This window comes from Oryx dammah, unplaced genomic scaffold (assembly GCF_014754425.2).
Source record: "Oryx dammah isolate SB20612 unplaced genomic scaffold, SCBI_Odam_1.1 HiC_scaffold_1, whole genome shotgun sequence".
In the NCBI taxonomy this organism is placed as follows: Eukaryota; Metazoa; Chordata; class Mammalia; order Artiodactyla; family Bovidae; genus Oryx; species Oryx dammah.
The window spans coordinates 77,933,488-77,959,812 of NW_024070185.1; the positions used below are offsets into that span (position 1 = coordinate 77,933,488).

At 37.7% G+C, this 26,325-nt stretch overlaps 1 protein-coding gene across 13 annotated transcripts in view; it reads right to left on the reverse strand.

Moving 5' to 3' along the window:
* TUT7 (terminal uridylyl transferase 7) overlaps positions 1-26,325 on the reverse strand; it is a 58,229-nt gene that overhangs the window by 16,206 nt on the left and 15,698 nt on the right. For 11 of the 13 annotated variants that reach the window (XM_040244894.1, XM_040244871.1, XM_040244862.1 and 8 more), the window contains exons 11-24: positions 19,981-20,133; positions 17,039-17,219; positions 14,515-15,614; positions 14,016-14,166; positions 12,843-12,929; positions 12,192-12,292; positions 10,357-10,414; positions 6,200-6,303; positions 5,490-5,579; positions 4,594-4,707; positions 4,342-4,419; positions 3,544-3,721; positions 950-997; positions 773-864 (exon numbers count right to left, since the gene is read on the reverse strand). In XM_040244894.1, the coding sequence (XP_040100828.1) occupies positions 773-864; positions 950-997; positions 3,544-3,721; positions 4,342-4,419; positions 4,594-4,707; positions 5,490-5,579; positions 6,200-6,303; positions 10,357-10,414; positions 12,192-12,292; positions 12,843-12,929; positions 14,016-14,166; positions 14,515-15,614; positions 17,039-17,219; positions 19,981-20,133 (2,535 nt within the window). The remainder of the gene's footprint in view (positions 1-772; positions 865-949; positions 998-3,543; positions 3,722-4,341; positions 4,420-4,593; positions 4,708-5,489; positions 5,580-6,199; positions 6,304-10,356; positions 10,415-12,191; positions 12,293-12,842; positions 12,930-14,015; positions 14,167-14,514; positions 15,615-17,038; positions 17,220-19,980; positions 20,134-26,325) is intronic. The other 2 variants (XM_040244929.1, XM_040244887.1) reach the window with 1 other exon arrangement.

Consider the following 26,325-nt stretch of genomic DNA (forward strand, 5'->3'; position numbering starts at 1 on the left):
GGAAAGACAATGGCCTGGATTCTAGCCTCCTTACCACTGTAATGAAGCTGGGTACCAGCAGAGGTGGCATCACCTGGGGGTTTGCACGACATGCAGTCTTGGGGCCCACCTGAGACCTCCTGAATTAGAATCTGCATTTTAACAAAATCCCCAGGTGATGTGTTACAACAAGTTTCAGAAGCAGGGTATAGAAGACTGCCACAGCAATATCTAGCAAAAACTAGATGCAGAGATATAATCAAACGCTGAACATGCTAACATACCTGATAACTTAAGGTTCATTTAAAAAGTCTTAATTAGGAAAATTAATGCATGAGACAACCCCCTTTATTTTTAACACGAAACACTCTAGTTCCTAGCCCCTTCCCCTTTTCTCACTGAAATGAATTTTTATAATGTAATTTTGTTTTGCTTTTATTGAGTGTGGTTCCATAAAAACCTGAGTATCAGGTTATATGATGACAGATTTTTAGCAAAGGGAGCACTGTGTCTCTCCTAGCTTCATTAAAGTATTTATTACTCTTTGCAAGCAGACTGGAAAATTTAGATTTTCCTAAACCTAGGAAAATCCACCCAAACTTCACTTCTGGCTATCTCTCCCTGTGCTGCTGACAAATGGCTTCAAAATAAGCTATGTTTATGAAAAGGCTTTAATTGTGGCTAGACTCACCAAACCTTCAAGTATTTAGGTTATTACTCAAGTAATGTATACAAATTACGTGCTTAAAAGGCTTTTGGAACTGGTTTTTTGGTATTTCCAACAGCCACTTACCATTTTTGAGGGGTAGTCCTTTGGAAATCCTTTCACTGGAATCCCAAATACTCTTCTCCCATTAATAAATGCTTTCATTATAAAATTTGTCACTTAGAAAAAAAGAGTAAAGTCTCAATTAAATGGATTAACAGGAAAAGAGAAAGCATTATTATTTATAAACAAAGCAAAACTTACTTTTCCTTGATAATCCAGCTCCAAGATTATGATTCAAATCAAATGGATCTAAGTAAAGAAAATTAATGAAAACAAAAAAAAAGATAAATAGGAAATACCACTATTTATACATTAAGTGAAGTCTATGTAACAAAAAGAAAGTGTTACATACTTAAAAGTATTAAAATGAGTGCCTTTTTAATGAGCTTCAAGTCTATAATACAGCTAAGTGCTATTATTTCTAAATATATGGAAAGTTTTTCCCTAAAATTATCCATCAAAAATGAGGATATTGCTTTATATATGAATTCTTAAAGAGTCCTTCACATTATGAGAAGATGCTTCATTTTGGACAACAAAATACTATTTGGAAAAGACATTAGTCTGGTATCACCAAATCATACTAGTTTTAGAGGCATATAGAGGACACAAATACATTTAAAACATTTTACCACTGAATGTTCCTGCTAATTAACAGCCTTACTAAAAATCATTTTGGAAAATACACTTATTGGGACTTCCCTGTTGGTCCAGTGGTCAAGAATCTGCCTTCCAATGCAGGGGACTAAGATTAGATCCCTGGTTGGGGAATTAAGATTCCACATGTTGCAGGGCAACTAAGCCTGGATACCACAACTGCTGAGCCCACACACTACAACTAGTGACGCCCTAGAGCCCATGCTCCACAACAAGAGAATCCACCACAATGAGAAGCCCTTGCGCTCTCTGCAGCTGGGAAGTGCCCTGCAGTCTCCAGAACTAGACAAAGCCTGTGCATGGCAACAAGACCCATGCAGCCAAAAATAAACAGATAAATCTTAAAAACAAAACCAAACGAACAAACAAAACAAAACAAAACCAAAGACAAGCAAAGGGAAAACAAAACAAAACAAAACCTTTTTTGAGGATCATCTCATTACTTAAGAAAATGGAGGATGTATACAGTACATATAAGAGGAGTAAAGAAGTAAAAAGAGGCATCCTTCTGGTTGTCTTGTTATGCTTCTAATGTACAGTAACTGGGGTATACCATTTGGGATTTAGAGCCATTATGAGTTTACTGGAGAGAAGCATCCTTCACTTAGTTTAACCCTATACTAATAATTGGTATAAGGTTACCTTTCTAGAAGGTTTGGTCATGCTTTCCTCTGGTGACTTTTATGTGTGTGCTATGTGGAAGTATTTTTGGTGTTTGCTTGGTGTAGCAGAGATGCTACAATATTAGTTACTGTACAAACACTACAAACTACCACCACTGACATTTCTCGATTCTAGAAAAACTAGTCAGAAGTCTTCCTTCTAAGACAGCCTATTACTAATGGCTCATTTATAAATAAAGTTAAAAGCAAAAGGTAATGAGGCTTCAAAAAATTTTAAAAAAAATTAATAATTGGCAGACCATAAGAATCCACTGTGATAATGGAAAGGTTTAAGACAAACTTCTGTTTTTAGCTACGGGATACTAAAAAGTTATAACCATATCCATAATCCATGGTCATCTGAATTTAATTTTGTAAGTAGTCATCGTATTTTAATAAAGTCAATAAGAAGAAGTAATGACAATAGAACATCTAAAGTAACACATTATTTAGGTGATTACAGTTAAAAAAATTACAGAAGACTAAAATCAACAAAATGTTTCTTAAGCATTGTCAATTCCATTTTTAAGCATTTAAACTCCATTTTGTCTTTAAAATTAAAATCCCACAAATTGATCACTTACAGGTGGAATCTAAAAAATAAAACAAACAAATGAATGTAACAAAACAGAAACAGACTCACAGATATAGAGAACTAGTGGTTGCCAGTAGGGAAAGTGAAGTGTGGAGGGGCGAGATGAGCTATGAGATTAAGAGACACAAACTACTATGTAAAAAATAAATAAGCAACAAGAATATACTGTATAGCACAAGGGATACAGCCAATATTTTATAATAACTTTAAATGTAGTATACTCTATAAAAACACTGAAACACTATTTTGTACACAGGAAACTAGTATAACATTGTAAATCAACCATACAAATCAATACTGAACAACCACTGAAAATAATTTGGTGTATAGACAGAATAGAGGATCAAAGTAAAACCATTCAGTGTAAAAAGCAAGTCTCAGAATAATGACCACAAATATCTAAAAGAAAAAAGTTTACATATATATAAATTTATCTGGGTACATACAAATATATATAAAGTTAATACAAAAAATCTACAAAGATAAAAACAAAAATCCCCCAAATTGGAAATAAACAATCAAATACAAACACATATGGCCCATGAATCCTAGCATTCAGCATGGGCAAACTAAATGACAAATTTTGGAAGCTGGCTTATCTCTATAGCAACCTTATTCTCCAGAACTTGTTAAACAAAGATAAAGGACTTATGGTGAACAAAGATTTTTTGATTTGTAAGAAATCCCACACGAAGGCATCAGTCATTAAAAAAAAAAGGAAACAGACAAGTCTGCCTGACATGGACAGTAACGGGGCAACTGCTAGGCGCGTCCTGATCAGTGGCTCACGTGGTTTGGGAAGAGCTCTGCAAGGACCAAGAATACCCTCAACAGTTCAATCTCTACATTCTATTCAGTTTTAAGTTAGATTTTATTAGTACCTTCAATAACAATGTATTTTGATGTCCACTGTTTCTTAAAAGTTGTAAGCAGACTTTTTCTCCTGATGCTAATTACATGTTCTTTAAAATCAAATTCCTCTGTGTAGAAACGAAGAAGTCCCAACCATAGCTGCCCAACAGATTCTGTATTTTTTCCATATTCTGGCCAATATTTGGGCTAGAAATAGAAGGAACAAGAGATTTCATGCTCTATAGTAAAGTGTTAATATCAATAGTCATTTGTATCTTAGGGAATAAATCTGGATTTATTTTAATTAACTAGAGTTTAAATATATAAAAACAATTATAAAACTTTTCTGTTTTAAAGTATCATTTACATGAGTTTATTAATCTCTAACCTATGACCCAGAGACAGAAAATGCTCTGGGTTTTAAATGTCAAACCTCAGAATGCATGTTTGTAGAAGAATCTAGAAATAAATTTTAGAGCCTTGGTGATACCTAGTTATTATACTTCTGTAACTCAAGAGTTTTTCTAAATTCTGTAGGAAATCACAGAGCAAATTATTTGTTCATTTGGAGTAAAGCTACTTAACCATTTTGAATTATTAGTCAGTAAAGAAATCCTGGGTACAGTCCCTAGAAACTCACCTGGCTTAAAAAATATTTTCAACTTCAAAGGAATCATCTGTATATGCTAGGTTTTTTTTTTACTATCACAATATAAATAAATATAATATAACAAGTGATAATATAATTGTTGACCATCTACACTACAGCACAGAATAGCTAACTTTCAGTCAAGGATGTAAAAAATCTTTACTATTAAAATACGTACCAGTTCATCTATTTGATCAAAAAAATAAATATTCCAGCCATCAACAAATATTTCAGGTTTCTTTTCACCTTTGTATATCTGAAATTAATTTTTAAACTATTAGTATGGATTACAAACTTAGCGCATTGATACAAAAACTTGTAGGAAAATAGTAAAAATTTTAACTACAGAACCACAGAATTTTAGAGAAGGAAAAGGGCTCAAAAATCATCCAGCTCTACAGATGACAAATACAATTTCCTTTACTAATACCTCTTGAAGGACAGGAATAACTGGTGGATTCCTCTGCTGGAGAAAATATAGCACCATGAGCGTATATGCGTATGACGATAAGCTGCCTCTAGAAGCATCGCCAATATCGCACATCTGGGGTAAGGAAAAGGAGGAACAAATGAAAGATCACCAATGTCTTCTGCTACACTTGCAGCTATTCTATTGTCACTAAAAGTAAGGTGCTTCTAGAGGGCACTAAGATAAAAATCATACCTTTCAAATGCTAATATATGCCAACAAAACCAAATAAGACCACCCCCCACAAAAAAAATCAAAAAGTAAAACAAACCCCAACAAAGCTGTGGAACTATCAGCCACAAGCAATATTAGGTTATCATGTAAAATTAAGGTAACATTTTAGTTTGTTCAGTAGGGCTTCTCAAATAGTTGGCTATGGTTCTTTAAAAATATAGGCCTATGTTTTCTTTTTTCTTTTTTAATTGAAGTATAGTTGGTTTACAATATTATATTAGTTTCAGGTGTGTAACACAGTAATGCAATATTTTTACAGATTATACTCCATTTAAAGTTATTACAAAACAGGGAACTGTCTGGTGGTCCAGTGTTTAGGACTGTGTTCTCACTGTGGAGGGCCCAGGTTCTATTCTTGGTCAGTAAGCTAAAATCCGGTGAGGCCAAAAGAAAAAGTTATTACAAAACAGTGGCTACATTCCCTGTGTTGTACAACATATCCTTGTTGCTAATTTACTTTACATATAGTAGTTTGTGTCTCTTAATCCCATAATATCCCTGTCTCCCCTACTGGTAACCACTAGTTTGTTTTCTACATGACTGAGTTTGTTTCTTACGTTTTCAACAAGGTTTAAAGATGTAAAGAAATTTCCTGAGGAAATCTCAGGAGTAAGCATACCTACCTTTGTAAATACTTTCATAGTATAGCACAAATATTTCACTCTGGGATCAATGGCTGCATAAGCAGATAAGAGTCTTGTGTTATGAAGGGCCTGTTAAAAGGGAAATTATACTACCTTAAAAAGTTTTAAGGTGAAATATTCTGAATAGGTTTACAGTGTAATTCATTTTTAAGATGAAGACATTTAGATCGAAACTAATATTTTTCCCCAACAGAGTAGCTTTACTAACTTACTAGATAATAATTACAAGTGACATCTGATCTCAGGCCACCTTAGTCTAAACATTCCTAGAAAATATGGGCTATAAAAATAATCAGTTGCCTTTAACTCAACATAAGATCTGTATCCCTGCCTAGTATTCATATTAAATGTCCTTAGGGGCCAGAGAGGTTCCAGAGAGCCTTGAAAACAAACCAGGTCTGAGACCAAAGACACACACACACCCCCTTTCCAAAGTTCAAGCAAACAAACAAACAAACAAACAAACAAACACCTGCCACTCTGACCTCATTTTAATGAATACTAATATTAACTCAATTCTGTTATATCTCCAATCTCAGAACACTGCCAGACACTTAGTAAGCACTAATAACTACTAAAAGAATGAATATGATGAAATGAATGGCTTAATTTTACTTAAAGACTGAGTAAATTAAGAGATACTTCCTCCCCTTAATCTCCATAAAGAAAAAGTCTAGGGAAAATCTTACCAATGTGTTATACAAACTGATGTCCACTTCTAGCCCGCTTCTCAAATGGAAGAACTTTACAATTGGCACCTTTGCTGTTGTAATAGGCAAGATGTTTCTCAGTCCTAGGTTGGGAAACAAGATAGTGTTATTAAATCCAGCAGCAGAGGGTCTAAGTTGCTCTTATGTTCCAACATAGAATGAAGTAAACCTGGCTTTGGCTTGTCTCAGTGAGTCACTAAGACTAGTCAAAGAATTCTGTTATTAACAAACAAGATTCTTTTGGCAAAATTTACATTTGTTAAACACATGAATATCTGAAGTACAAGAATCAACAAGGCAGCCACTGCCCTTTAGGAACACACTGGATCTTGTGTATGTGTATAGAGCTGTCAGTGGGATAAACTTCAAAACAGAGGAAACTACTACAGAATCTGGACTATGTGCACCCTACCTATTCTCTGTATGACTACATACATTATATGAAGAAAAGCCCTACATCATATGAGTAATCATCTGAATGCCCAAAACAAAAGTTACTCATCATGGAGCTAGAAGCTATGTCAGTATAAGAAAAGAATCAGTGTCAACAGGAGAGAAGGATATTGCCTCAGCTAGATTTTGAAAAACTACAGGCAAAAAAAGAGAAGGCTGAGGGAATTTACCAGGCAAGGAAAACTGCACAGGGAAAGGGTAGCTGCCTGAAACAAAACGACAAGCTCAGGAAACTTCCACGGAATTGTGCAAGCTACAGAGTAGACTTGAGGGAAAGAAATAATGAGTAACAGGAGAAGTGGTAAAACTGAGAAGAGCCCAAGTATGGAACAAATATATCCTTGGAGGCAAAGAGATGCCAATGAACTGGCAAAATCTGGGAAGAATCACTGACCATTGGAGGCACCCGGAAGAAAGACAGGATGACCATTATAAAAACTGACCTGGGACTGAACTACAATGGTGGCATGGGAATGCAGAGAAGCAGCAAGACATGTTTGAGAGCATCTCTAACTGGATGGGTTGGGGAAGAACAAGTAGGGAAAAGGAAGGCTATAACAGAAAGAAGATTCCCTGAACACCCAGATTCCTTTACAAACATCACCATCTAAGACCATTCACCCTTACCCAAAAGATGACACAGACCCAGAGAAATGAACATGCTTAGGAATATGCAGTTGGTGAATTGTGGAGTGGGAATTCAAATCTAGGTATGTCTGACTCTATTGAACCTAGTCTAGGACAGGCTAATTATCACTTCATTCATTTCGGTGATTCCAAGGATATCAATGTCAACAACCAAGAAAGAGGATGTAGAAGGAAGAACAGCTAGTGGCGCTTGTAGCAGAAGAGAAGTGGAAGAGAGAAAGATGTGTTTATTCTGGTGCTGAGGTCCGAGCTCCTTTTTGAGAGTTAAATGGTGACATCTAGAAGGACAGATGCCTAGTGATCTGGAATTCAGGAAAAAAAAGTATGCAGATGAAAGGAATTTCAGCAGAAAAGGTTTGCATGGGAGACAGAAGTCTAACTTATACTGATGGGGAGAAGGGGCAAGGAAGCTCCTATTTACTGAACACTCAGCAAGTCAGGCCTTGTACTGTATTATTTTTCTTAATCTTAAATCCTATTATTGTTGTTCCTGCTTTGCAGATGAGAAACTGAGTGCTTGCAATGAAGGTGAGTGACTTTTTGGAATCACAGAGCCAGCAAGCAGGGACCCAAGATTTAAAACTAGGGAGTCTGATTTCAGAAGCCACCATTAATTACTTTGCTACGGTGGCTTTAAATTAAGTATCCTTTTTTTCCCATCTCCTTCCTAGATGGAGAAATTCTAGAATTTGACACTGTTAATTCACCATTATGACATTTATAAACCTGTCCTCTAGGATTTACTCACAGTACATCATCCTGGTTCCTATTTTACCATTCCAACAGCTCCTTTTTCAGTGTCCTTCCTTAATTTCTACACTTATAAATTAAAGCTTGGTCCTCAACCTCTCTCATAATCCCATGGAATTGTTTTATTCTTGGTCGCTTCCTTTAAGGTTTTCAATACAAAACTGTTTCATTTCGTTCTTCAGTCTTAACTGGCAACTCTATGTTTCTAACTCTACTTTTCTAACTGCTTACTGGACTGTTAACTTAGAAATTATAGCTTCATGGCAACTATCACTCCACACTGGTGTTCTCTGCAAACATTCCCATTCCCATTTCTTAGTTCAGATATCAGCCTGAACCCATGTGTTTTCTCCTTGCAGGTTCTGAATCTAAGAAATCTCTCTTTGGAATCTCTCATATTCTTTTCCTTTTAGGATCACTGGCATCTGGTTAAGATCCTTCTGCCCTGTCCCTTAGACTGTATCTTCCGTAAGAGCATACCAATGGCCTAAAAAGTTCTGCTTTGATTGTGTTTCTTCTCTCGAACACAGTTCACATTTTCCTACTAGTTCCCACTTGAAATTACTCTCAAAATGTATCAATCTTCTCATTGTCCTACAAAATCAATTATAGTGATTCTCATAGTCACATCCATGCATCTTCGGAATGACTTCTCATCTTATCCTTTTCAAATCATGTTCATCAATATCATGAGATCAGAACAAGCCCATCTCTTCCATGAACCTCCCTTACCCAACTCTTTCCCCAAGTCTCTCCTCAGAAGTTATTTAATACTTACTGTAGGCTCTACAAGTTATTTTAATAAATGAATACCACCATACATTGTTCCATACCCTATGAGAGTATCTTACCTTTGAGATCTGAAAGTTGTCAAAGGAAAGACCTGTAGACTTATTTTTCTATCCTACCTACATGCCCAACACAGTGCTGAGCACATAACAAGCAACCAATAAAATATGTGGGAAAACTGCTTTCTTAATCATTGCTTTCTAGCTATTATTCAATTTTTGCTCCATGCAATCTGTATTACATTATAATCTGTATATAAAAGTCATTTTCAGTGTAAAAATGACCTATTTTTAACATGGTTCATTCTTAGAAAGTATAGGTTTTTTAGGAGAAAGGGAAGTGATGTCTGCAGCTTAATCGCAAATGGTCCAGAAAAAAATTACAAGGAAGCAAGAGATAGGATGATAAATCAAATGTGGTAAAATGTTAACAACTGGTGGATCTGAACGAAGGGCAGACAGAATTCTTTGTACAATTTTTGCTGATTTCCTTTACATATGAAATTATTTCAAAATCAAAAATCAAAACCTACCTCACTATGAAATACCTAATAGTCATGGCAACGTAGCAATCTAGTTTCTTTGCATAATCTTCAAAAACAAAAATAAAAAAGCATATAGTTTTGAGAGGTAAAATTCCCATAATGCTTATTTCAATGACCATAAAAATGATATCAAAGCACATTAAAAAAAATACTGATGCTCTAGGTTACTTTTCATTAGGAATAAGACAAAATTAAGATTTTGGCCCTTATTATTTAAAATCACATGGTGTCCTCTTTAAACTCCTGGAAATCAAAAATGCAAATAAAAGGGGTACTCCAGGTGCACGACCATGCTGTGGATTTAAATCTACTCTTGACTAAGATATAAGAAAGCGTTTGATGGTCCATAGATTTTAAGTTTCACAAAGGCAAGGACCACATCTTGCCCATTTTCATTTTTAACTCTTAGCACAGACGTTTGATGTACCACATTTTAAAAGACTCTCACTGTTAACAGCATCCACAGCTACCTCTGACAAAGAGAGGCAGAAGAATATGTTAATGGCATTTCAGCTCTGTGCACAATTACAAAACCTGGACACTTTTTGCAGCTGTAAATACTTGTTCAGGGTCATGCACAACTTGCTGAACAGCTGAAAGTACAATCTATCACCCCAGTCCATAGTGCTTTCCACTATACTTCACGTCATGGCCAGCAACCTCTACCTATACTTTGACTTACACTATGTTGATAAGGCAAAATGATTCCCAAAGTTTATTGTGTGTATAGTATACATTTTGTCATGCAATAAAACCAAGGCAACAATATGCATACAAATTATAACCAATTCCTCAGTTTTTCATACTTAACCACATAGATTTTTTTCAAAGACACCAATGCTATAAATGTTATATGAACCACTACACTGTTTCAGTCATTTGTAAATTTTAAGTATGCAAAACACTAATAAAAAAGATGAGAATATTTTTTAGATAAAGCTTATAGAGGTACCTGAATGCTTTTTGAGGACTCTTGCCAATTCTTCAATAGTTCTTACACAGTCCAACCCCTGCAAAAAAATGGCACCGACTGAATCAAAAACAGAAGACAGGTTCCTAACCCTGTTCTCGTTTCATTTCCACCAGAAATAACAAAATTAAATTAAATTTGATTTACATTCATTTTTCTTTTTTAGGTGAGCATTAATCCCTACTCATAGGAATCTTAAGGATATGGAAACCCTCATGCACCCTACTTACTAACTGCTCTTAGAAGAGCAGGAAAGGCTGAAATCGGTGTCCCCAGAAAAGTCTCTGAACCACCAAGAACCTCCAATTTTTTTCCTCTATGTGACAGAATTAATAAGAGAGAGCTTCTGAGGCTTGTCTTATTCATTCTGGGTAGATCTTCATTATAGCTTAATTAAGAGCTGATGAACTGCTTTGGGGTATGATTAAGCTCAGATTATTTCTCCATAGGACTAGTTGAACATATAACACACAAAAAGAAAGTTATACAGCAAATATGAGTAATATTTCAAATATTTAAAAACATTTGGGCTGACCTTTTTAACATTAAGTCCTTTTGTTGGTTAGTTGGTTATATACTTCCCAGAATTTGGAATTTAATTTAGAAATGCCCTCACAACTAGTTTATTAATCATGTAAAAATTCAATGTCAATGATGTATAATCAGGTCATTCACATACTGGACCCAATTGTCCTTATCCACCTTATTCACCATAGTCATGCCAGATAACCTGTGGCTATTTTCTTAAATCAGATGCATCCTCAAGGGACAAAACCCTGAAACTCAGAAAAGGCATAAGAAGATCCAGAGCAACAGCAGCACCACTGATTTGGATGTGCAGCATTTGGACTACTGTTGTAAATAAAAAAGGGGATGGATTTAGTACTTGTTAAACTTTACACCTTTTCACAGTATTTTATATTTGACAAATGCCATCAAGGAGGCAAATCTTTTCTGCCTTGTGGGCCATATGGCCTGCTGCAAGGACTTAACCCTGGAGTTAAGAGTGAAGGCAGATGTAGACCATACATAAATGAAAGGGTATAGCTGAATGCCAATAGAACTAACATTAAAAAAAAAAACAAAAAAAACAGGCAGTAGGCCGTAGTTCACTGACTCCTGACATACATGATCCAAGCTGAGGTGCACAACAATCTTCTGAGCCAAGGGAAATCTCATTTCCATATTAGAGATAAGAAACCAAAGATGGACAAGCCTGTCTTGAATCCAGTTTAGCACTCTTTTATCCCTGTACCATGGGCTTCCCTGGTGGCTCAGCTGGTAAAGAATCTGCCTGCAATGCGGGAGACCTAGATTTGATCCCTGGGTTGGGAAGATTCCCTGGAGAAGGGAAAGGCTACCCACTCCAGTATTCTGGCCTGGAGAATTCCCTGGAGTGTATAGTCCATGGGGTTGCAAAGAGTCAGACACAACTGAGTGACTTTCACTTTCATCACTATATCACACTGGCTGCCTTCTAAAACTTCATAGAAAACCTTAGGTGGGTGTATTTATGCACCTGAGTCAGCCTAGTAGCTATGCCAGAGGGACACTGGAAAGGCTAGTTTGGCTTTCTAGAATTCCCAGATGTCGCTTTCATATCCAGTTTGTATTACAGGTTGGAAGCACAAGCCTTTCTACTCCTCACATTCACCTCTATAAACTTCTAATGTATTTATTTGCCCAGACAGATTGTGCCAAATGGCATACTCCATATGATATATCCTGATAAATTTGGAAAATACTATGCTGAATTGTGAATCAAGACTATCAAAACACACGCCACAGCAAATGCAAGTTTTATGTGGTTACTGTACCTCAGCCGTTTCAAGTCCGTTAATTGTCATGCAGACATCAAGGTCACTCTGTTTGAACCCAAATCCATTTTTGGAGGAGCCAAACAAGCTCAATTTAGTTCCTGTTAGGGATATATGAAAAGTAACAACTAACCTGAGTACATTTAATTTTCTGACCAAAGCAACTCTCTTATGAATCAAAAATACTCAGTTATTAAGTGTTCTATAATAATCTTATAATAATTATTTTCTTTTATTAACTAGTCTTTTATTATAAATTACTTCCTCTCAAAATTTACTATAAATAAATACAAGCTATAGAAGACACAAAAGATTATCAAATGTCACTTTATTCTTAGATGCAAGGACATTTCAAGGAAAATGTGGATCACCTCAGCACTTTTAATAATGTAAGCTTACTACTTTCTAAATAAGTTCACTTTTTTAGAGGTCTGAACCTTGACTCTCAACTAATAAATGAAGTTCACGTGTATCTGCTAAGTGAAATACTACATTGCAACTGTGTTCTCTGTTGGCAAACTAGGACTGGACAGACCTAAAACCATCCTAGGAACATCACAAAACAAAGAAGCCCTGGTCCCCACCATCACTGCAAGACTGCTTTCTTATGCTCAAAGTTAATGTTCTTATTAAAGCTAAACAATTATTTACCTGGAAACTCCTGCCTTATGAAATTTTCTAGGTTTTGCCGAATATGTTCACGTGCCTGATCTTCTAGCACAGTTGGAGAAAAATCCTCTGTTTAAAATAAACAGATACATTCAGAAACAAAGATTGTTCACATTCTCTGAAAAATATTTTTCAATAAACCTAGTTAGCTAAAAAAAACAAACAAAAACCAACCAAACCCTAAATTTTGTGTCTTCTCAGTAGACAGTATTAAGCAACGTACAATAAAGATGCCTTTTTCTTAGAGTCTATCACCAAGAACTGTTCCTGAGATGGAAACCAGTCTGCACAAGGGTTCTGTTCCTGGGTTTCACAGAGGCCCAGAGCCTGATAAAGGCAGAGCGTGAACATACAGTTTGTGAGTATGTATTTATACATATATATAAAACACATTTTATAGGTGTGTGTGTGTGTGTGTATATTCACATTTTCCCCCTAAGGAGAATTAATAGTTTTCTTTCATCACTTACTCTCTCCAAAGAGATTTGAAGAACAAATCTCTGATTAAGAACAAGTGACTTATGGCACAGCCAGACATCTTAACCTGCAACAATGTGATGTGTCATAATCTTTCACTCTTAGCAGCTGCATGCCTCTCCATCAAATGGTTTTCCTTGTAGAACTTAAACCTCTGCACACCAACACTTCCCCAAACTGATGTTCCTTAAAGGTTATTAACTAACTTTAATTAAAAATCTAAGCTCAAATTTTAGAAATGTTAGATAAAAGAGTTATTAAATAAGCTTATTACCTAAACATTTCCAGGAGCCTTTATTATCTAATATGCCCTGAAAATCTCTAAGGGAGGGGGCAGGATATACAGTTATTTACCCTTGACCTTTGGAATACTTCTTGTCACTAAATACTATTAATGGCAGTTACCTAGAAAAGCATTTCAAGGAACACCAGTCAGGAAATGATAGTACTCCAATCATAAGCCTTAAAAGATTCTCCTTCCCTGTCTTTCTTTAACAAGTATTTATTGCATGTCCCAAATGGAACACGATACACAGAGTACTATGGATACTCTGACAAATAGACAAAGCAAAAGACTTACCCTGGATAATGAAACTAATGGGTTAGTGAATCAGATTAACTCTTGAGAAAACATCAATTTAATATTTTGACAAATAAAAAGAAGTGTTAATAACTTACTGTAACACTGAATGCAAACTTGATCTAAGATATTTGAAAATTTGGGTGTTAATGGTGGCAAAGGTTCCAGCTGGATTCTTTTGAAGTCTTCAGGACAGTCCTTCTTTAGATGACCCTCTCGTTTGCATAAACTGCAAACTACTGTAGGAGACTGTAGGAAGATGGCAAAGCAAAACAAGATTTAAATAAAGGAGCCTTGAATCTTTTTTCCAAAGCACACATCCTCCACCTCACATTCCAAAGGAATGAAAATATAGTGACATGGCCACTCCAAACACACTCAGGAGAAAAAGGTAGTTATTTTGACTACCAACAGCATTTCTTTTCTCCTCTGCAAATTCCCAAGAGATTAATGAGGGCAGTGGACCGAGTGGCTGCACTGGAGTGAACTACTACTCAGACAGGTGACAGCCCTGGTTTAGTACATGAATATCCAAAGTACATGCATTAAAACTCTTTCAAATCTCCTAGTTCCATGTATAGAAGTGGCACTGATTACCTTGCCTTTGGTGAAGGTGAGTTTATTAAATTCATAGAAGAAATCAGACTGGTCCACAGTTGAATTTTCCTCACATACACTTTCTTCTTTAAGGCTGATTTTATTAAGTTCCACTAGTAGATTTCCATCTACATGGTGTTTTCCACATTCTTTCAAGTCTTCATACTTAGCAGATCCATCTAATTCCACATCCTCTTCAGACAGGGCATCCTCATCCCCTGATCCAGTGAAGGTGTTGTCTAATTCATCTCCATTAGCAATGTCATCTTCATCTTCCCTTCGGGAAATGGAGAGCCGGGGTTCTTCTTCCTCCTCCTCGTCCTCCTCTTCCTCATCAGAGTGAAGGATTCCTGATATCTGGCTCTGTCTTGAAGGGGTAAAGTGGCTTACAACAGCATCTCCAAGTTCACTGGTACCTTCTATGCTTTTTTCATCAACATCAGCCTTGGCATAGGAAGTAGGAAATTCATCATACTCTTTAGCTATAGGATTTCTGAAACCTTCTAGATCCAAAGTGGTATCTATCTCCTTATTTCCTGGGCTGCCACAGGTGACAAGCGCTCCACACTTGCTACTACTTAAAGCTTGATCATCAGCAGTCAAAGGATGCTTGCTTTCCTTTCCACTTTTTTCTTTCTTATTTTTACTTCCTGTTTCTTGATGATGTACTTCAATGTCCTTAGAGTCACCAGAACTGACTTTTGCCTTAATACAGTCAGAGTTTTCCAGGTGAACACTGATGTGTGAGTTTCCCATTTTCTCTGCTGATGGGCTTTCAAAGTTTTTAGCAGTCTCTTTAAGAGTAAGTGGCTGTGCCTTGCAGGTGTTTACAGTTGAACTGGCAGCACCAGAACCTTGAGCCAAAACTAAGTTTTTGAGTTTATCACCTTTCGCTTGTACCTCTGGATCGTGTTTTGCTATTTCTTTAGAACATTCAGAAGTACAGCTGACAGTACTCAGAGGCTTTGGAAGACTGGATTTCATAACTTTGTGTGGAAGAGCAAAATATTTATATGTTGTCCTTAAACAATGAAGTATATATTCAAACACAGGTTGATTATTTAGGGTCCTTGCCACATTTCTTTTTATAGAGTAGGGATCTGTAATGAAAAAAAAAATCCACTACTTCACACGTTTCTATTTTACATTTTAAAAACCAACCTGCTACATAAAGACAACAAATAAGTAACAGTACAACTTATCATGTATCTTATGTGCTTTTTTTAAAAACTGGGGATGGGAAGTAAGAAGATACAGTTTTAAAAACAAAAAGAAATGCTTTCTTAAACATCTGCTCTATGAAGAGAACCCATTCTATTCAAAACCATTACCCCTTCCCTACTCTGTCCTGTTACTGTGGAGGTAAAAAAAAAAAAAAAAAAAAAAATGTCATCAGTGTGGCTCTCGTGCCCTCGGGAAGCGGGGTCTTCCCTCCGGGCTCTGCTGAGTGCTTTGCCTCCCCACTCAGCCAGGCCCTGTGGTTTGTAGAGCTTACCTCCACTCTTCTGCCCTGGGAAGCCCCATCACTGAACTGGCTGGACTGAATTCAGGGGCGAGAGGGAGGCACCAGGAGGAGACACCACTTCTCTCAATCTTTTCTCCTCCCCTAGAACTCCAGCAGGTTAGGCAATTGGCCAGAAGAGCTGAGCCAGAGAAACTGCAGGGGAGGGTTTAAAAATGTGAGATCCCCATGACTGCACACAGAATTTATGCAAAATGCAAAAAACCCTCTTATGCAATATAAGGCTTGAAAAAAAATCAAGCAAAAATAAGAGAATTCCATTTAGGAGGTTCTTTAAATTATTTTAAGGAGGAGAATTAAGATTTCTAGAGGGGTTCCCATCTCCTGACTTTGTAAAGCTGACAGGAGCTCGTCCATTTAGAGGAGTCTACAGGGCACACCAGTATGTCTTTCATATAATGGTTTCAGCTAAATAAGACTTAACTCATTTAAGAGCTAAGTGTTTTTAAAGAGAAAGGTGTTTTTATGAATAAGTTCTAAATATTACTGCAGGTATTCCAAAAATAAACTCTCTCCATGGAGAGAAATTTAATGAAGAATGCTGTTTTGCATGAGAAAAGGTATCTTCCTCAACCTCTGAAAACTAAACCACATCAGTAACAATTCATCAAAGGACTGAATCTAAAGATTCAGAAATGAGAACAGCAAAGAGGAAAGGGGGATTTACATGTCACTTGGAAAAGACTTTTTAAGCATTTAAAATTATTAAGCAATTTACAAAGAAAATAAGGACACAGACGGCTATTCCTTTTAGTTGCATAAATAATTAAGATTTTTTATCACAGCACTTAAAAAACTCAGGATGAACAATTTGGTCCCTGGGAAAGATCTACTGTAATGCATGCAAGATTCTTGCTATCTACTTCACCTCTGGGGTCAGGCCTACCTTACATGTAGAAGCTGAAAAAAGACTGAAATAAAAAGCATGCTGTTAGACTGATACCTTAAAAAAAAAAAAAGGCAGGGTGGGGATGGGGATTAAAGACAAATATTTTGAGATACCTTCAATGGCAATGCGTTTTTTGGGCCAATCCTTTGATTCACGAGATATCGATTCTTTGACACGGATACTTATCACTAAATCAGCCAAATTAAATTCTAAAGCATAGAATCGAAGCAATTCCACCCAGAGTTGCCCAACTGGTACTGAAGGCTGCTGTTTTGAATCAAATATTAATGATACCTATTAACAGCAAAGAGAAAATATACAGGTTATTTCAGATGTCAGTACAATCTGAAAAATCAGCGATCTTCAAGCATCAAATTAAATATATCCGGAAAACCTTAGCAAAGATATGAATTGGCAATCTATCTTGATAAATCAGATTCTAGGTTCTATCTTGATTGTGAGAAAACAGCATTCCTTCACTGAATTCCGGGATTAAAGTTATGTTAAAACCTAGTCAGTACTATAGGAATAGACAGGCAGCACATAACCAGGCAGCATTTCTAATTTTGAAATCTTAAGGGCAGGTGGTGAGAACTGGGCTTCACTGCTACTCCTCTCAGCACTGAGTTCTCCCTGTTCCTGCTGCCGGAGGGCGCCTTTACGCCATTAAGACACAGAAATGGACTGCAGTTGTTTGCACAGAGTAGAAGGAAAAATGCTCCTCTCACTTGCTCTGAGAAGCTACATTAAGTTCATTGGTTCTTCCAGCAGCAACTGATTTTAAAGTCGAATAAATAACCCTTGATTTCAGAAATTAATACAAGTTTTCCACTCACAGACTCATGATAAGATGTGACATACTGTGATACAATACAGTGGAAAGTTCAAAGGACTTAGAAAAGAAAAAGAGGGTCCAAAACTGACTTTATCACTTCACAGGTTTTGACCACTTCGTGACTTAGCTTCTTCATTCTTGGACTGGGAGTATAACTCAGAAGTGAAGAGAACTGGCTTTTGAATGGGACATGCTAAGCTTTCAAATTGAGCTCTTTCATTTACTAGCTGTGTCTGATCCTGGTGATGGTATATAAGCTGTCTAAGCCTCGGTTTCCTCATCTGAACAGTGAGGATCATAGTACCCACCTCATAGGGCTGTTGGGAGGACTGAGTGAGAGAGAGTCTGTTAAGAGCTTAGCACAGTGCCTGGCACACATGTTCAAAAAATGGTCGCTATCATTATCTGCAGAGTAGGGATGATACCACCTATAACACAGGATAGTTATGAGGATTAAATCAGAAACAAGGGAAAGCATCTGGTAGACTGGTTGCTGTCTGTATTATTTCATTTAGGTATAGTCTTTTTAAATACAAGAAATCCATTTATCATTGAAACCATGTCACAACTGTAAGATGCTCTTAAGAGGTAATTAATTCAACTCCCATATGCTACAAGAGAGGGAACTGAAACCCAAAGAGTTTATGTGGCTTGCGTGGCAAAAGAACAATGTCTCCTGATTCCAGGCCAGTGCTCTTTCACCACACTATGCAATGTCAACACTGTCCAGACCTCACTTAATTTTAGAAGTGGCAGCATGATTAATCTCTGCAATTAGCATTCAAATGCAAAGATAAAAGTATTTAAGTGGTCTTTCAGCAGTAGCCTTTCCTTGTATGGTATACAAATTTGCCTCCAACTGCACTTTAGTATATCAAGCTTCAAAATAAGTGGTGTGGTCATAGATTTATTCAGTAAATCTCAACACAAAGGTTCTGTGAAATAAGATAAAGTCATCAGGTGGATTTACAAACTAAACCTGATTAAAAATGTAGTTGTTTTGGTCCCACAAACAGCAGTTGAGGACATGGAGAAAACCCCAGAAATGGAAAGTTCCATTAGATCTCACCTCTTTACCCATATATTCAACATCTCACTGAAATGACTTCACAATATCATAACATGGAACTTAAGAGACCTGACATACCTAGACTAGTGGTACTTACATTGTTGTTTTTGAAAAAAAAACCATGGAGAACACTGTGTTTTTCAAATAAAGTAAGACTAGTAGCTAGCATTTATTTACTAAGTGCTTACCATATGCTCGGCACTGAGTTAAGCATTCTATAAATCGATGACCCTATGAGAAGGTACCAATATCATCTCCATTTACAGGTGAGGAAACTGGAGCACAGAAAGATTAAGCCACCTGCCCAAAGACACATAGCTAGAAGTAGGTGAGCTGGGATACAAATTCAAATATTCTGGCTCCACAGCCTGTGCTCTTAGCCAACACTGGAACCCCAAACAGACAAATGACACAAGTGGTGTGTTCTGGTGGCAGCTCAGGTAGGGTGCCACCACCATTCTCTTCCCTTCAACAAAACCAAGAATATGTGATTCACCAATATCTCCCCATTTTAGGCCAGAGTAAACAAGGACCATAGGAGTGACATGACCTGTTTGTGAAGAGCTGGGATTAGAATCCCAGTCTCAGAGGTATTTTGTGGATATTATTGTCATTTTATCCCAAAGGGATATGGGAAAGCTCACGGAGTCAAGGACTGTTTACCAATTTGGGTCAGAATCCTACTGTTAGGTTGCTTAGATCTGTTGTTTGAAATTCTAATGACAGCTTGCTCCTTGTTCATAAATTCTCCTTCTCACTACTAACGTATGAGTAACGACAAGTATACTACCATAGGCTTATTCACTGTTATTTTAGCAATTTGAGTTTAGTTAACTTTTCTTATATTTAAACCTCATAATATAACCTAAGACCTAAGCTCTTGGAGGATAGATAGGAACTTATTTTTGAATTCTCAGCCTCTTTCACAGTACCTTACACAGAGAAGAAACCACGTAACTGTGGATTCAATGATTTGCAATTTTACCTTTTATTCCTTGTCTAGTCAAAGAACTGAACAGACTAGAAATTAAACAGTTATGAAATAGTTAAAGATAGTTGAGGAAAGAAGAGAGGAAGACTAACTCATAAACTTCACAATTAACAACTGATTTGAAAATAAATGGTAAGACCAGACATGAGAGAGAACAGACCTGTCCCCTTTTAATGGCCATTTCCTTTGGTGCTTCCTCTTTCGTTGAATCCACATCCCCTGCAACATTATCAGTGTATTCCCAGACCACAGAGTCTTTCTCAATTTCTTTAAGGTTGAAATTTCCTAATTTGTTTAGTGAGAATCCTTCAATCTAGGAAAAATTAAACACACATTATAAGGCAGAAATGATTTTAAAACAATCAGAGCATGTTAATCCTGGAAGAAATGAAAAGTGACACAGTTCACTCAAAATATGAAAGGCATCTTTTATCAAAAGATTATCTTTGAGACATCTGTAAATTTAAAGAGAAAAAAAATCAAGGTTTTGATTTGCAAAAGAAATGGTGATTTTTGGAAATAGTGAAGTGAAAGTTGCTCAGTTGTGTCCAACTCTTTACGACCCCATGGAAAAAACAGTCCATGGAATTCTCCAGGCCAGAACACTGGAGTGGGTAGCATTTCCCTTTTCCAGGGATTCTTCCCAACCCAGGTCTCAGGCATTGCAGGCGGATTCTTTACTACCTGAGCCACAATGGAAGCCCTTTTGAAATATTTTTTCGTAAATAGTCTAACAGACCATGTCCTAGGCCTAAGGCCATGGTTCTGGTGTAAAACCACCTAGGCCCAAACCTCACTCTCTTAGGCACTAGCTGTGAGACCTTCAGTAAGGTCCTTGTTTTATGTCTCAGGTTCTTGTAAAAAGGGGTAACACTAGCATCTCCTTAATGGGATAGTTATGGGAAAAATAATGGACATAAAGCATTCAGACAGGGCATGGCATATAGTAAGTGCTAAATAAACATAAAGCTTTTCTTTGGACATGGTTAAGATGCTAAAGAAAAGCATAGGCTCAAAAGGTCTAAGAAATGTGGAACAAACGTGAACAGATTTCTTTACTGTAGGTATAGTGGGATTTTTCACAGCCTTTAAACATACTAACGTACATAATGAATTATGGGTTAGGGTATGACTGTAGTAGCCTGATTCTCCAATGTATTTTCACATTAAATGGACAACTTCTGTGGTTTACCTGACAGAACAATCCTAAACCGTAAGCTCCCCTGCTCATAAAAATTTCCTTCTAACTCAGGATGAAATGTGGTTTTTTCTAGGGCCTACATGGTACTTCCCAGGTGGCTCAGTAGTAAAAAAAAAAAAAGAGTTCATTTGAAATGCAGATGTGGGTTCAATCCCTGGGCTGGGAAGATCCCTGGGGGGAGGAAATGGCAACCCACTCCAGCATTCTTGCCTAGGAAATCCCACAGACAGTGGAGCCTATAACCCTTAGTAATTGTTCTGCAACTCTTCGATATTCTGTTCCATTTCTTATTCATTCTTTTCTTCATCCTTGCTAACCCTTAGTAATTGTTCTGCAACTCTTCGATATTCTGTTCCATTTCTTATTCTTTTCTTCATCCTTGCTTTTCAGTTTAAGAAGTTTCTACTGAGTAAAGCTTACTGATTTTTTTTTCCTCTAGAGCCCTAAGCATATTAAGTCATATTGTTAAAACTCCTGGTGAAATAATTCCAGTACTTGCTCTGTTTCTTCAAACTATGACTTTGCCTTTTAGTATGCCTTATAATTTTTTTGTTGAAAGCTGGGTGAAACCCTGTGGTGTGCGGTTTTTTCCCTTTATCTGGCTGGAGTCAGGCAATGTACTGTTTGTTGTAGCTGTAGATGTCAAGGGGCTATAACTTCTGTTGGTATCCTTGTTTTTGTCTCCTCTACTGTTTTTGGGTTTCCCAAGAGACTTCTTAAATGAAATCTTTCTACTGTAACCTCATTATTACACAGGAGGCCGAATGATGCTGCAGTAAGCTGTGAAGAGAGGCGAGATATCCTATAGTTCTATGAGGTCTCAGTCTTTTAGTGAGACTGGATCCTGGGCTCAACCGTCACTTTGTGTTTCTCAGTCCTGCCAATCTGAGGTGAGACTGGGAACAACAGAAGGTTGGAGTCGGCTATTTTTCGTTGCCCCAGGTCAGTCAGGCCCTGATAAAACTCAAGGTGGCTCAGTTCAGTTTAGTTGCTTAGTCGTGTCCGACTCCTTGCAACCCCATGGACTGCAGCACACCAGGCTTCCCTATCCATCACACCAGGCTTCCCTATCCATCACCAACTCCCAAAGCTTGCTCAAACTCATGTCCATTGAGTCGGTAATGCCATCCAACCATCTCAGCCTCTGTCATCCCCTTCTCCTCCGGCCTTCAATCTTTCCAGCATCAAGGTGTTTTCCAATGAGTCAGTTCTTCACAACAGGTGGCCAAAGTATTGGACTTTCAGCTTCAGCATCGTCCTTCCAACGAATATTCAGGACTGATTTCCTTTAGGATCTCCTAGCAGTCAAGGAACTCTCAAGAGTCTTCTCCAACACCACAGTTCAAAAGCATTAATTTGGCGGTGCTCAGCTTTCTTTATAGTCCAACTCTCACATCCATACATGACCACTGGAAAAACCATAGCTTTGACTAGATGGACCTTTGTCAGCAGAATAATGACTCTGCTTTTAAATATGCCATCTTGGTTGGTCACAGCTTTTCTTCCAAGGAGCAAGTGTCTTTTAATTTCATGGCTACAATCACCATCTGCAGTGATTTTCGAGCCCCCCCCAAAATAAAGTCTCTTACTGCTTCCACTGTTTCACCATCTATTTGCCCCCAATCCCTCCCAGCATCAGAGTCTTTTCCAATGAGTCAACTCTTCACATGAGGTGGCCAAAGTACTGGAATTTCAGCTTCAGCATCATTCATTCCAAAGAACACCCAGGACTGATCTCCTTCAGAATGGACTGGTTGGATCCCCTTGCAGTCCAAGGGACTCTCAAGAGTCTACTCCAACACCACAGTTCAAAAGCATCAATTCTTCAGCACTCAGCTTTCTTCACAGTCCAACTCTCACATCCATACATGACCACAGGAAAAACCATAGCCTTGACTAGACGGACCTTAGTCGGCAAAGTAATGTCTCTGCTTTTCAATATACTATCTAGGTTAGTCATAACTTTTCTTCCAAGGAGTAAGCATCTTTTAATTTCATGGCTGCAATCACCATCTGCAGTGATTTTGGAGCCCGCAAAATAAAGTCTGATGCTGTTTCCACTGTTTCCCCATCTATTTCCCATGAAGTGATGGGACCAGATGCCATGATCTTTGTTTTCTGAATGTTGAGCTTTAAGCCAACTTTTTCACTCTCCTCTTTCACTTTCATCAGGAGGCTCTTTAGTTCTTTGCTTTTGCCATAAGGGTGGTGTCATCTGTGTATCTGAGGTTATTGATATTTCTCCCAGCAATCTTGATTCCAGTTTGCGCTTCATCCAGCCTGGCATTTCACATGATATACCCTGCATATAAGTTAAATAAGCAAGGTGACAATATACATCCTTGATGTACTCCGTTCCCAATTTAGAACCAGTCCATTGGTCCATATCTGGTTCTAACTGTTGTTTCTTGACCTGCAACAGATTTCTCAGGAGGCAGGTAAGGTGGTCTGGTTTTCCCAATCTCTTTAAGAATTTTCCAGTTTCTTGTGATCCACACAAAGGCTCTGGCATAGTCAATAAAGCAGAAGTAGATGTTTTTCTGGAACTCTCTTGCTGTTTTGATGATCCAATAGACGTTGGCTATCTGATCTCTGGTTCCTCTGCCTTTTCTAAATCCAGCTTGAACATTTGGAAGTTCACAGCTCACATACTGTTGGAAGCCTGGCTTGGAGAATTTTGAGCATTACTTTGTTAGTGTGTGAGATGAGTGCAATGGTGGGGTTGTTTGAACATTCTCTGGCATTGCCTTTCTTTGGGACTGGTATGAAAACGGACCTTTTCTAGTCCTGTGGCCACTGCTGAGTTTTCCTGGCATATTGAGTTCAGCACTTTAACAAGGAGGTTCAGTTCAGTTCAGTCGCTCAGTCGTGTCCGACTCTTTGTGACCCGATGGACTGCAGCAAGCCAGGTCTCCCTGTCCATCACCAACTCCCCGAGTTTACTCAGAATCACGTCTATTGAGTCAGTGATGCCATCCAACCATCTCATCCTCTGTCATCCCCTTCTCCTCCTGCCCTCAATCTTTCCCAGCATCAGGGTCTTTTCAAATGAGTCAGCTCTTCGCATCAGGTGGCCAAAGTATTAGAGTTTCAGCTTCAACATCAGTCCTTCCAATGAACACTCAGGACTGATCTCCTTTAGGATGGACTGGCTGGATCTCCTTGCAGTCCAAGGGACTCTCAAGAGTCTTCTCCAACACCACAGTTCAAAAGCATCAATTCTTCCGCACTCAGCTTTCTTTATAGTCCAACTTGGCTCTGGTAAAATTGTTTCCCTTGAGGGCAGGCTTTTACCTAAGACAGCAGAATGTTCTAGGCAATGTCAAATTGACAACCTTTTTCCTGGATAGAGGATTTTTCTTGGATCTTTACCCTGAGAACCTGGTGGGTATTTCTGGAGATAAAACTCATGAAATGAGCACCCTATGAATGGGCCCTCTGCTGTTTTTCCACTTTCACGCTTATCCAAACTGAACTTTCAGAATCACAGTTTTCTTAGCCTGGTAATGGTTCCAGAGGCAGGATTCTGTTCCTGGGTTTCTGCTCTGACAAGTTATATACCTGCCTGTCTCTCCAATTTGGGGGCCAGTGGTTTTCTCCATGACCCCACTTCTCTGAAGGATCTAATAAGAGTTGTTGATTTTCAGCATGCTCAGCTTTTTTCTTTTTGTGAGGATGGAACGATAACTTCCAAGATCCTTATATGGTGCACTGGATTGATCAACAATCAGAGATGTGCTGAGTGGCCAGAAAGAATTAAGGGTTCCACTTCTCTGTATTTTCCCTCTTTGTTCTTTTTCCCCTTATTATTTGGTGGCCCTAGGTCCTCTGCCCAGAAAGAGGAGTGGCTTTTCTACTAGTAAAGCCTTTACGGTAAAGCCACTGAAAAACAGGAACTCACTCTGTGTTGGTCATTTGCTTAATTTTGGGCTTCTCTCTAAAGTCTGTCTGAGTTTTTCAGTCTCCAGAGCCTTCAGGTTGTTATTTTATGTGTTTTGTTGAGAATTTACAGCTGTTATTTCCAGAAGGATCACTTGTTTAGGAGTTCAAACCTCCACCCAATAAGAGGAACTTGACTTTCTACTGAAGAGGAAAAGGACCACATCTATTCTCCTGCCTTGTTCTAGGAGTTCCACATTCATGATCTCATTTCAAAATTTCTCAGACGAGTCTTTCCCCAAGGCTCAGAGATTAAACAACTTGCTCAAGGTTATAAGGATTTTAGTGGCAAATCCTGGGTGACTTTCAGGGCTGGCAAGCTTTTAACACTTGACACTACTCTTCTTTCTACTGTATTATCTGGCATTCTTAAAGTGAAAATAATTGTTTCCTAAGAGTTAAGTTTATATAATCTAAAATAAGAATGATTCAAAAAAATATTTACTTGGAGACTAGTAAAATATTGTTGTAGGGGATAAAAGAGGCTAAGAAGACAGAGTTACAGCTAGTCATCATTCACAACTCACATACCAGTATCAAATGATAATAAAATGGAAATTTTAATTGGGAGTAAAAGGTCAGAGAGACAGTCTCCAACATGAAAGAGATATGAGTAGGTTGGGAGAGAATGGCCAAAAGATTTTTGGAAACACAGATCAGAGCACAGAAATATGATACTCTAAACTTCTTGACAAAGAATCTAATCTTATTCACTCATGTATTACTTTCAGGGCTTAGTACAATGACTAACATACAGAGTGATTTAAAGATTTTGAAGAAAACAGTTTGGATACTTTCATACACATAATTTTGAAGTTTTCAATAGATTTTCTACAGAAACAGTGATATATAATATCTGGCATGAACAAGGCACTGAATTTCTTTTCTGTATTTTTGCTGTATTTTTTTGATTAATACTCTAGCAGAAACCAGCACACTGATACCTAACTAGTTTAAAAAAGTGAAGACTAAGATCACTTTGGGTCAGGCAGTAGTCTGCCTTATTTGATATATACAGTTCAATCCAGTGTTTGACCACTATATACTTATTTTTGTCATTATATTTTCAAAAATAAATGGCATAATCAAAACCAAATTTTGTCATCTTAGAGAACTTCTGGTATCACTGCCAAGGAAATAGTACACTTGGCTATAGACAAAGGTGTTCACGTTTCTCTTAAGCAAATCCTGAGGAGATCCCCATCACCAGAAGAGAAGTGCTCTTCTTCCCGTGCATCTTCACATCAGTGACAGATGCCCCCTTCAGGGAAGAGGAAGACACAAGAAAAGGCAGATTTCACTAAGACAGCAGTGATAAGGCAACACAGCCAACCTCTTCTCAGGCATTTTTTTGGCCCAGGAGTC